General features: G+C 47.4%; 2 protein-coding genes across 2 annotated transcripts in view; one reads left to right on the plus strand and one right to left on the minus strand.

Annotated features, from left to right (window-relative positions):
- The window catches only part of SLC1A5 (solute carrier family 1 member 5), a 29,895-nt gene extending 24,666 nt beyond the window's left edge, over positions 1-5,229 (plus strand). The window contains exon 8 of the mRNA XM_084814772.1: positions 567-5,229. Coding sequence (XP_084670898.1) covers positions 567-801 — 235 coding nt within the window. The 3' untranslated portion in view covers positions 802-5,229. The remainder of the gene's footprint in view (positions 1-566) is intronic.
- The window catches only part of FKRP (fukutin related protein), a 25,981-nt gene continuing 13,191 nt past the window's right edge, over positions 1-12,790 (minus strand). The window contains exon 3 of the transcript XR_014784990.1: positions 1-245. The gene's annotated coding sequence lies outside the window, so the exon portion shown is untranslated. The remainder of the gene's footprint in view (positions 246-12,790) is intronic.

Consider the following 12,790-nt stretch of genomic DNA (forward strand, 5'->3'; position numbering starts at 1 on the left):
GAGTGGGGCACTTCCTCTTTTTATTGTGGGAGGGAAACTGCAAACAGCATAACACAAGAGTTCTGCTGGATCCAACAAAAGGCCCATCGAGTTCAGCATCCTGTTTCCAGCAGCAGGTCAGCCAGATGCCTCTGTGTTCATAAGCAGCGCACCAAAGTCCCTGCCTTCCCGTTGTCCCCAGCATCTGGTTCTCAAAGGTAGACTCAGGGAGGCTCCATTTTGTTCATGTGGGTAATTGTTGATTTCTTTGAACACATGAAGGAAGGAAGGAAGAAAAGAAAGAAAGACTTTTTATCCTGCTTCTCAGCCAAAGAAGGTTCCCACATCAGCTAAGCAAAAACGACTGTCCCTCTCTGCAGGCTTACAATTGAAAAAGATGCAACACACAAGGGAAAAGGGATGGGGAGGGAAGAGAAAATAACTAGGCAGACTGTCAACAGGGTTGGTGGAATGGCTGTGCTTCCCCTCTCATCTCCAGTCCAACTGCTCCCTTTTCCTGCTCTGGTCTGCCTCACTCCTCCTTCCTCAGGCAGCCTCAGTCATTGCTCCTTTTCCTCTCATTTCAGGGACCGCACCTGCACTGTCCTGAATGTGGAGGGTGATGCCTTTGGCGCAGGACTCCTGCAGGTGTACACCGAAAAAACAATGGGCAAGGCAGAGGCCGAAGAGCTGGTGGAGGTCAAGAATGCCCTGGATGGTAGCGACAGAGTGAGGCTCGAGGAGGGGTCCCTGCTGATCAAGAGAGACAGTTCTGCCCTCTTGGAAGGCATCAATTCTTATGAAAAAGAATCCGTGATGTAACAGCGGATTCTCTTCCTAGGAAGAGAAGAGAGTGGACTTCTTGGGAGATTCCCCCCCTTTTGTTAACATTAGAGTTGTTTTTAAGGGCAGCACTCGGATGTGGTCTGACCTCTGAGACTTGAATCTCTCATAAGAAGGGGCTGTTGGTTTGGTAATGGGAACTTTTCAACTGAGACCCTGCTAAGCACACCCCTTTCAACCTTTTAATGTCCAGTTGCTCATTCTTCGCACAGTGCTTTTGAACTTAAAAACATTTCTGTTAAATGACAAGTGCTTGGGGGCCCAATCCTGACTGTCAATGCTCCCTTTCACCCAGAAAGTTTGGCCTCCATGGAGAGGGGTTGTGATGGTGGCTATAGTTATTTAGTGGCAGGAGAAAAGGCACTGTGTATATTTTCAGGGGCACTCAATTTTGAACTTTCCAGGCTGAACTCTACGTTTTTAATTCACAACACAACAATTCGCAGCAGCTTCCCTGGAGTTGCCTTAAATGCTCCTTTCCCTCTTGTGGACCTTCAGCTGTCTTTGCTACTTTTATTTTATTTTCAACATATTTTGGACCAAGCAAGCAGAAAGAAGAGCCTCCAGGTTTTCCCCATGTCTAGCGTTTTTTGTCTCCCTCCTTCCCACTGCTACCTTTGCACTCCTATTTCCGTTCTCCTGTTCGTTGCTTCAGTGGAGAGGAGGCTCCGTGGGTCAGATCTGAAACCCAGAATGTCTCTGTGAAGATGCCTCCAGAATACCAGATCTTAAGCACGGCTTGTCAGGCAGCAAACAACTCTTGGCAAACCAGTAACTTGGCGGAGTAGGGAAGAGACTTTTCCCTTCCACGTCTTCTTACACTGCCCACATCTCTTAGAATCCATGTCCCCGGTTGTGCCTCTGGGACTTCCATGACTGCTATTGCAGCCAACTTATATCAGGTGTTTAAAACCCATGTCCCTCTTCCCCCACCCTCCTAGGTTGGGCATGGATGCACATATGTGGTGGTACTTCATGGTTGTCTTGAAGTGGCAGTTCCCAGTTGCACCAGCTGATATATAATTTAATTTCTTTCTGGAACTTAAATGTGTGAATGATTTCTGCATATTGGATTTGGGTGGTTGGGGGGCAGAGATGGGAGCAGCTCTTACTCTAAGAATCTGAGATAGTCTTGGGCTCTGTTCCCCTGCAGAGTCTTGTGCTGCTGCAGCTGGGCAGACATTGGACTTGCAAGAGGGGGCTGTGACTCCTGGACCAAATTTAGACCGTGGTCTGCCCTGCCCTAAGCTCTAGCATACATTGCAACAGACATTTCAGGTGGCAGGGAGGAAATCACCTACTCAAGAGGTGTGTGTATACAGGGGCAACCCACCGGGGCCCGCTTTCCTCCTCACGGTGGCTCCTCAGCAGATCAGATTTCTGACCAGGCTCTTGCTGTATCCTCACAGATAACTTACACTGCCTTAAGCAAATCGTGCATATGGGTGCATGTAAACACACAGCGTCATAGGGTTTCACCAGCACCAGGCAGTTGGAGACACCCACCAGCCCTGTATTCTTCTCTGACCAGTGAACAGTTCCCTGAACAGCGGAAAGTTGTGCATGTTCTCTGCGGTCTCTTGAGCCAGGAGAACTAGGAAGGTTGTTTGGCTCTTTGCAGCTGAGAATCCCCCAAATGTGTTGGATTCTACCCTGCCAGATCTACTTCATAGTCCGTCGCATTTAGAGTGTGTAGGATGGAATCTGGCTGCAAGGGCTCATGGCCTGTGCATAACCATCTGTAGCATTCCTGTGGAGATGTTTTGCAGTCTTTTTTTTTTTTTTTTTAAGAAGCCTCTAAAAATTCAAAACTGCTAAATCTGACTTTGGATCTTGTACTTCAGAACCTATAGATGAGTTGGGCACAGAGTCTCCTGTCTGGCTTTGCAGGACAGCTTAGCAGGATTTTGTGTCAAAAAGCAAAGAGATGGACTTCGCGTGGGGTCTAGATAAAGGCTAACCACCACAATGGGCAATTTTGGTGGTAACTGACCCTGAGGACGTGATTTTAGAAGTCTAAGTACAGCATCTACAGTAGGGGACCTTTATTTTTTAATGATGTCTTTGGAAACCATTCCAGTACGAAAGCACTTCCTTTAAAAGACTTCTGCTGTTGAATGTGTCACTTGATTAAAATGTTAATGGTGAGAGGCCTGCTTAATCTCAGGTCCCTTATTTTAGTTTTCCTTCTAAAACGTAAAAGAAGTTAGGCAGAGCCAAATGTCTGAAAGTGGCTTGATCTCTGACAGAATTCTGCTCCTCCAGCCACTACCTCACCCTGGCCTTCTTCCCGAGCAGTTCTTGTGATGGTTGGGGAAGGAATCAAGGCTGGGTCCACTCCCCCACAGCATAAAGCTGCACTATGTAAAAGCTGGATTTGTATAAAACATGTAAGCGTATTTGCTTATTAGGCATAATTATACAGTTGCTAGCCACAGTGGGAGGACAGGGGTGTCTGAGAACACAATTCTGCGCCCTGACCACTGGAAGTTTTACTTACACACAAACACACCCTTTCGGGGTTGTGAGATACCGATACAGCAATGAGGACTGGGAACTTGCTCTTTTTAACATGAAAGTCACTGTCCTCCAAACACTCAATTCTGCCTGGGATGTCAAGCTCAACTCTTGTATGGCAGTTTTGCCAGATGCAGGGAATACGCACGCAGCCTTGGTAGTTCGAATGTGTGCAAAGTGCTGGCTAGGGGCCTGGTGTCCCTCCCTTCATGCCAACGGAGCTCCTCGCCCTTTTGCTGGAGAACAGCTTAAATGTTCTTCCGCAGTGTGGAGGCCATTGGCATGAAACAGGATCTCTCTAAATATACATTTGAGCATTGTGAAGCAGGCTTGTTCCAAAGGTTCCCGTGACAACCATCGCCAAGGCAACCTGCCAATTACATCTGCAGGGATCAGAACTCCAGGTGAGGGAAGGAAATGGTGGCTGCTCCTGTGGCAGTGACGTCTTTAGAGGGGCCTGTTTTGGGCACAGGCTGTGCTGCATCAAACCTGGAAGGTGTGAGCTTCAGGGGTCTGATCTTTGCATCAAGCAAGCACAGCTGTGGTTACAGAGAGAGGAAGGTGTAGGAATCTGAGTTGGGAAAGGGACTGGAGGCTGTGTGCACCCCATGGAGTGTGCGGCAGTGTGCGTTGAACTTCCTAAGAATTTTGACTTTCATGAACAAGGTTCTAGCCCTCATGCCTGCAATGATATACTTGAAAGTGAGGAATGGCTGTTGAAATCTCAAGAGCTGGAGGGGTGGCTAGGCTTTTCAGCCACTAGGTGTGGGGATTCATGGTCTTGTCCCCCTCCCGTGACTAGCAAAGCGGAAATGAAAATGGTGCAAAGACCACAAAGCAAACCATGAGAAACACTGCCATTTTCTTTTGCGTGTTTTATGCAAGTTGCAGGGTGTGGCTTTTGATGCGGAATTGCAATTTCTGCACCAAAATTTCAGCAAGTAGGCATCCCTGGCTTTTGATCATAAAAGGGTGACTCCTATGCACGCATACACTCTGCTCATCTTTCTCCTGGTCCATCAGCACCTTAGCCTTGGCCCCAAACTCCCCTTCTGGAACCCTCTCAAAAGCCAGTGACTAGACTACAGTTCGCACACTGAAACAAGTGTGCACAAATGTGATTTGTTTTAGTGCCAATTATCTACCTAATAGGAGATGACATATCCTAATGGGAGATGACAGTTCCTGAATGAAGCTGGCCATTTTAAAAGCCAGGCTTTGGGCAGTTCTTCAAACTGGAAGCTGCAGGCGCAAAAGGGCACTCTGTTTTTTAAACTCTGGTATAGTTAATGCAAAGTTGCTACCTCTTGATTAAGGTACTCGCAGTCACTAAGACCATTTAGCGCATGGAGGGTCGCTAGATCCTAACCTGGAGACCGATACATCACTAACTGTTCTGAGGGAAGGGGAACATGCAATTACTGCATCTTCAGCTGTTTCATGCATGTGGGGAATGCACACTGGCTGCGTCTTTTTCTGTGTGTGGATGCTGTCCTAGAGCTTTACCACCTGAGTTTGGGTCTGGTGCACCTAGGAGCAGCTGCTAGGAGGACTGCCTTCCCAGGGAGGCTGCAGTGCAATCCTACAAGACCTCCTGTGTTCAAGGCACAAGAGCAGGACTGGCAACTTCAGCAGCTGGTTGGGCTACAGCTGTTAGCGGGTGACGGCTTCTTTCCATGCTGTTGAAGCTTCCACCACGGGTCAAGCTCCTGACACAGGAGCAGGCTGGGCTAGTTGGCAACCCCAGGGTGGTGGTGGTGGGGACTGAATTGTGGGTGTACAGCAACAAAGGTGGGATGCAGTTGCAACACTCCCTTTACACTGAAATGGCCACCTCCGGCAAAATGTCCAGTTGCCGCATCATGCAGAATAAAACCAGTGACTGGAAGCACATGAGTGTTTTGTGTTTTCTTCATGAATGTTTATCATTCATCTGCCACTTTCCCTGCAGAAAGTGGCCACGTATAATTTCCCTTCATGGTATCCTGTGCCAGATTCTGTGCAGATTGGTGTGGCTGAGAGCTACAACACCAGTAACCCTGTGATGGGAAGCTGCCTTGTGCCAGGCCAGATGGCCATTGCGTGTAGCCCTGTGTCGTCTCCTCAGAGGCTCAGCCAGCAAAGGGGCTCCCGCTTTGCCTGTTGCTGCCTGATCCTTTCTTAGCTAGAGATGCCAGAGCCGCGCTCTGTGGCTGTCTGCAGGCAAAGCAGGCGCTCTGCCGCTGAGCTTGCTCCCTAGTTCTGTGTTCTTCCAACCTTCTTGCTTGACCACAGTGGCTCCAGCTGTAGCTTCTGCGGCCGGGGGCTGCCTTTGCTCCCTATTGTTACATCAGCTCACCGGCTTGGGCATTCTGTATGTTCCTCACCTCAGGAAAGGAGCACTGCAACCAGCAACAGCGTCTATCCCGGTGTGGTTAGACCTGCCGTGGGTGACTCTCCTACTCAGGGCACCTGGGGCTCTTGAAAGAACCAAACCACTCCCAATGAGCAAAGCGAGGGCACCCATCCGTTACAGGCTGCGCTGGGCCTGAGCTGAGCGCAGGGCAAGCCGCCAACCTGCCTTTTACAACCTGCTGATGCTTGAGCTGAATAGCAGCGTGGGTGCAGCACCTGGGCATTCGCCAGTCCGTGCTCCAAACAAAGAAATGCAGGACTCTGAGCTACACGAAAAACAAGCCTTTGGGGAACAGGACCTCCTGTTCTCTGGGACTTGCCTTAGCTTGCTTTCCTCCCTCCGTCTCTTTCGTGCCTAGAGGCACCTAGTACACAACACGCCCATGCAGGGCTGGGTTTCTAAGAAAGGATAACTGGACAAAGGAAACCACCTGGTGCCCCATGGGCTGTGGGGGAACAGGTTTGGTGCTTTTCCCCCTTGGGAGCCAACATCTTTGTTCACCACAAGGGGAGGGCCTGGCTGCGTGGCTGAGCGTGCACTTTGCCTGTAGAAGATCTCTGGCATCCACAGTGCAAGTGTCTCTGATAGCAGGGCAGAGAGAGACCTGCCGGAGGCCTTGGAGATCTAGTGCCAGTCCAGGTACAGTGCTGTCTACAGGGCACAAGGGTTTCACCCAGTATATGCCACATTCCCAACGGTTTTCTCTAGCTATCCATGCCCATTTCCTAGAATGCATTAGAGGGGATTGAAAAAATTTTAAGCCACCCTGAGTGCACATACAATAGGTTCAGAGGCAGACGTATAATAAATACATCCTTCCAGGATATATTTCGTTTGCCTCTAGCACAGCCTTACCCAAGGCTGGGGAAGGCTGCTTTAGCTGTTGTATGAGAGCCAGACTGAAACTTGGTTTAAATGGTTGATTTGAGTTAAAATGCCTGGCACCAAAATAAAGGAAGAGCTAATGTGGCAACCCTTGCAAAATCATGTGGCAATCCTTGCCAGCGAAGACCAATCATAAAGAGTTTTTCATTTCACTTATGGGTGGCCCAATCTTATGCAAGGAAATCCCAGAGGCCAATGGGGCTAACTCCCAAGCTAAATTAATCCTCCCCACCATGTGGCACTGTGTACATTTCCAATCCATGTGCAGTGCTTTAGCAGCTGTGCAGCCCTTCCTAGCAGTGACGTGAAGTAACGGGGTTGGGGAAGAGAGAAAATTACAGGCACTGGGCCTTCCAGCTCAGAGAATGAGATTTCCTGACCATGATGAAACCTGGTCTCTCAGTTTAGAAATTGGGTCTCACCAAAAGACTGCAGTCTGGTGCAGATTCTGGACACAGCTGCGAAGCAAGAAGTGAGTGACGTTTGTAGGTTCAATATTCCAGTTTCAGGGCATTGTTCTTCGAAAGGTGTTTGATGGCAACTGTTGCTGCCCTCTGCTGGCAAGAACATGATTGTTGTTCAGTCGTTCAGTTGTGTCCGACTCTTCGTGACCCCATGGGCCATAGCACGCCAGGCCTTCCTGTCCTGCGCTCTCTCCCGGAGCGTGCTCAAGTTCATATTCATTGCATCGGTGATGCTATCTAGCCATCTCATCCTCTGCCGTCCCCTTCTCCTGTTGCCTTCGCTCTTTCCCAGTATCAGGGTCTTTTCCAGAGAGTTTTCTCTTCGCGTTAGGTGGCCAAAATATTTGAGCTTCAGCTTCAGTATCTGTCCTTCCAATGAGCGCTCCAGGTTGATTTCCTTTAGGATGGACTGATTTGACCTCCTTGCAGTCCAGGGGACTCGTAAGAGTCTTCTCCAGCACCACAGTTTGAAAGCATCCATTCTTCGGCACTCAGCCTTCCTTATAGTCCAGCTCTCACAGCCATACGTTACTACTGGGAAAACCATAGCTTTGATTAGACGGACCTTTGTCGGCAAGGTGATGTCTCTGCTTCTTACTATGCTGTCTAGGTTTGCCATAGCTTTCCTCCCAAGGAGCAAGCATCTTTTAATTTCATGGCTACAGTCACCGTCTGCGGTGATCTTGGAGCCCAAGAAAATAAAATCTGTCACAGCTTCCATTTCTTCCCCTTCTATATGCCAAGAAGTGATGGGGCCAGATGCCATGATCTTCGTTTTTTTTAATGTTGAGTTTCAAACCAGCTTTTGCACTCTCCTCTTTCACCCTCAACAAGAGGCTCTTTAGATCCTCTTCGCTTTCTGCCATTACGGTGGTATCGTCTGCGTATCGGAGGTTGTTGATAATTCTCCCGGCAATCTTAATTCCGACCTGTGATTCATCCAACCCGGCGTTTCTCATGATGTACTCTGCATATAAGTTAAATAAGCACGGTGACAATATACAGCCTTCTCGTACTCCTTTCCCAATTTTGAACCAATCGGTTGTTCCACATCTGGTTCTTACTGTTGCTTCTTGACCCTTGTACAGGTTTCTCAGGAGACAGGTAAGGTGGTCTGGTACTCCCATCTCTTTCAGAATTTGCCACAGTTTGTTGTGATCCACACAATCCAAGGCTTTAGCATAGTCAATGAAGCAGAAATAGACGTTTTTCTGGCATTCGCTTGCTTTCTCCATGATCCAGCGAATGTTGGCGATTTGATCTCTAGTTCCTCTGCCTCTTCGAAACCCAGCTTGTACTTCCGGTAGTTCTCGGTTCGCATACTGCTGAAGCCTAGCTTGTAGGATTTTGAGCATCACCTTGCTGGCATGTGAAATGAGCGCAATTGTGCGGTAGTTTGAACACTCTTTGGTGTTGCTCTTCTTTGGAATTGGAATGTAAACTGACCTTTTCCCGTCTTGCGGCCACTGTTGAGTGTTCCAAATGTGTTGGCATATTGAGTGCTGCACTTTAACAGCATCATCTTTTAGGATCTTAAATAGCTCAGCTGGAATACTGTCATCTCCGCTAGCTTTGTTGTTACTAATGCTTCCTAAGGCCCACATGACTTCACTCTCTAGGATGTCCGGCTCAAGTTCAGTGACCGCACTATCATGGCTATCAGGGACATTAAGATCTTTCCTGTATAGTTCTTCTGTGTATTCTTTCCACCTCCTCTTAATCTCATCTGCTTCTGTTAGGTCCCTGCCTTCTTTGTCCTTTATCATGCCCGTCTTTGCACAAAACGTTCCCTTGAGATCTCCGATTTTCTTGAAGAGATCTCTAGTCTTTCCCATTCTGTTGTTTTCCTCCATTTCTTTGCATTGTTCATTTAAGAAGGCCTTCTTGTCTCTCCTTGCTATTCTCTGGAATTCTGCATTCAGTTGGATATATCTTCCCCTTTCTCCCTTGCTTTTCGCTTCCCTTCTTTCCTCAGCTACTTGTAAAGCCTCATCAGACAGCCACTTTGCTTTCTTGCATTTCTTTTTCTTTGGGATGGATTGAGTTGCTGCCTCCTGAACAATGTTACGGACCTCCATCCATAGTTCCTCAGGCACTCTGTCTATCAGGTCTATTCCCTTAAATCTATTTGTCACCTCCACTGTATATTCATAAGGGATATGATTGGGGTCATACCTGAATGGTTTTGTGGTTTTCCCTACGTTCTTCAATTTTGCAACAAGAAGCTCATGATCTGAGCCACAGTCAGCTCCAGGTCTTGTTTTTACTGACTGTATAGAGCTTCTCCATCTTTGTCTGCAAAGGACATAATCAATCTGATTTCGATATTGACCATCTGGTGATGTCCATGTGTAGAGTCGCCTCTTGTTCTGTTGGAAAAGAGTGTTTGCTATGATCAGCGTGTTCTCTTGGAAAATCTCTATTAGCCTTTGTCCTGCTTCATTTTGTACACCAAGGCCATGCTTGCCTGTTATCCCGGTGATTTCTTGACTTCCTACTTTAGCATTCCAATCCCCTATGATGAAGAGGACATCTTTTTTGGGTGTTAGTTCTAGAAGGTGTTGTAGGTCTTCATAGAACCGATCAACCTCAGCTTCTTCGGCCTCAGTGGTTGGGGCATAGACTTGAATTACTGTGATGCTGAATGGTTTGCCTTGGATTCGTACTGAAATCATTCTATCGTTTTTGAGATTGTACCCCAGTACTGCTTTTCCCATCCTTTTGTTGACTATGAGTGCTACTCCATTTCTTCTAAGGGATTCTTGCCCACAGGAGTAGATATGATGCTCACCTGAATTAAATTCACCCATGCCTGTCCATTTTAGTTCGCTGATTCCCAAGATGTCGATGTTCAGTCTTGCCATCTCATGTTTGACCACCTCCAGCTTACCTTGATTCATTGATCTGACATTCCAGGTTCCTCAACAATATTGTTCTTTACAGCATCGGATTTTCTTTTCACCACCAGACACATCCACAGCTGAGTGTCCTTTTGGCTTTGGCCCAGCCGCTTCACTCTTTCTGGCACTACTTGGAAGTACCCTCTGCTCTTTCCCAGTAGTATATTGGACACCTTCCGACCTGAGGGGCTCATCTTCCGGCGTCATCTCTTTTAGCCTTGTGATACGTTCCATGGGGTTTTCTTGGCAAGAATACTGGAGTGGGTTGCCATTTCCTTCTCCAGTGGACCACATTTTGTCAGAACTCTGTGCCATGACCTGTCCATCTTGGGTGGCCCTGCACGGCATAGCTTATGGCTTCACTGAGTTACGCAAGCCCCTTCGCCACGACAGGCAGTGATCCAGGAAGGGGAAGAACATGATACCACATTGCAAAGATCTGGGTAATGAAATGGATAGAGAGTTTGTAGATCTGCCTCCTCTTGTAACTCTAAGCAGTGACAGTTATCCAAGGATTAGATCTCTGTTCTTACACGTAAACATCTCTTTCATGCACATGTCCCTGTCAGGAACTGAGCCATCGTGCCCCTTGTTCATTCTCATCTCTAACACAGATAAAATCCACTTCCTTTCTAGGCCCATCTGTTTCCTGCACGGGAGAGGAGGTTTCCTTTTCTGCTGGCTTGTTTACAGTGGAGTAATGGTCAATGTTAAAAGTGCAGGTGCTCATCCTGACAGTCCCCAAGGCTACGCCCCCAAGGAAAGTCCAACAATTCAGTAGCATTGTCGATCCATGTCAATAAACCAGTTCTAGCAGTTTTCATCACCAGGAACAGGTATTTTGTAACCTTCATGGATCACTGCCTTGTTGTGGCGAAGGGGCTGGCGTAACTCAGTGAAGCCATAAGCTATGTCGTGCAGGGCCACCCAAGACGGACAGGTCATGGCAGAGAGTTCTGACAAAATGTGGTCCACTGGAGAAGGAAATGGCAACCCACTCCAGTATTCTTGCCAAGAAAACCCCATGGAACGTATCACAAGGCTAAAAGAGATGACGCCGGAAGAGGAGCCCCTCAGGTCGGAAGGTGTCCAATATACTACTGGGGAAGAGCAGAGGGTACTTCCAAGTAGCGCCAGAAAGAGTGAAGTGGCTGGGCCAAAGCTGGGCCAAAGATATCAGCAGATGGTCAATATCGAAATCAGATTGATTATGTACTTTGCAGCCAAAGATGCAGAAGCTCTATACAGTCAGTAAAAAGACCTGGAGCTGACTGTGGCTCAGATCATGAGCTGCTTCTTGCAAAATTTCGGCTGAAATTGAAGAACATAGGGAAAACCACTAAACCATTCAGGTATGACCTCAATCATATCCCTTATGAATATACAGTGGAGGTGACGAATAGATTTAAGGGATTAGACCTGATAGACAGAGTGCCTGAGGAACTATGGACGGAGGTCCGTAACATTGTTCAGGAGGCAGCAACTCAATCCATCCCAAAGAAAAAGAAATGCAAGAAAGCAAAGTGGCTGTCTGGGGAGGCTTTACAAGTAGCTGAGGAAAGAAGGGAAGCAAAAAGCAAGGGAGAAAGGGGAAGATATATCCAACTGAATGCAGAGTTCCAGAGAATAGCAAGGAGAGACAAGAAGGCCTTCTTAAATGAACAATGCAGAGAAATGGAGGAAAACAACAGAATGGGAAAGACTAGAGATCTCTTCAAGAAAATCAGAGATCTCAAGGGAGCGTTTTGTGCAAAGACGGGCATGATAAAGGACAAAGAAGGCAGGGACCTAACAGAAGCAGATGAGATTAAGAAGAGGTGGAAAGAATACACAGAAGAACTATACAGGAAAGATCTTAATGTCCCTGATAGCCATGATAGTGCGGTCACTGAACTTGAGCCGGACATCCTCGAGAGTGAAGTCAAGTGGGCCTTAGGAAGCATTGCTAACAACAAAGCTAGCGGAGATGACAGTATTCGAGCTGAGCTATTTAAGATCCTAAAAGATGATGCTGTTAAAGTGCTGCACTCAATATGCCAACACATTTGGAACACTCAACAGTGGCCACAATACGGGAAAAGGTCAGTTTACATTCCAATTCCAAAGAAGGGCAATACCAAAGAGTGTTCAAACAACTGTACAATTGCGCTCATTTCACATGCCAGCAAGGTGATGCTCAAAATCCTACAAGCTAGGCTTCAGCAGTATGTGAACCGAGAACTACCAGAAGTACAAGCTGGGTTTCGAAGAGGCAGAGGAACTAGAGATCAAATCGCCAACATTCACTGCATCATGGAGAAAGCAAGAGAATTCCAGAAAAACATCTATTTCTGCTTCATTGAGTATGCTAAAGCCTTTGATTGTGTGGATCACAACAAACTGTGGCAAATTCTGAAAGAGATGGGAGTACCAGACCACCTTACCTGTCTCCTGAGAAACCTGTACGAGGGTCAAGAAGCAACAGTAAGAACCGGACATGGAACAACCGATTGGTTCAAAATTGGGAAAGGAGTACGAGAAGGCTGTATATTGTCGCCCTGCTTATTTAACTTATATGCAGAGTACATCATGGGAAATGCCGGGTTGGATGAATCACAGGTCGGAATTAAGATTGCCGGGAGAATGATCAACAACCTCAGATATGCAGACGATACCACCCTAATGGCAGAAAGCGAAGAGGATCTGAAGAGCCTCTTGTTGGGGGTGAAAGAGGAGAGTGCAAAAGCTGGTTTGAAACTCAACATTAAAAAAAAACTAAGATCATGGCATCTGGCCCCATCACTTCCTGGCATATAGAAGGGGAAGAA

The sequence above is a fragment of the Heloderma suspectum genome, chromosome 10 (assembly GCF_057233095.1).
Source record: "Heloderma suspectum isolate Gila_16-S chromosome 10, 16-S_ref, whole genome shotgun sequence".
In the NCBI taxonomy this organism is placed as follows: Eukaryota; Metazoa; Chordata; class Lepidosauria; order Squamata; family Helodermatidae; genus Heloderma; species Heloderma suspectum.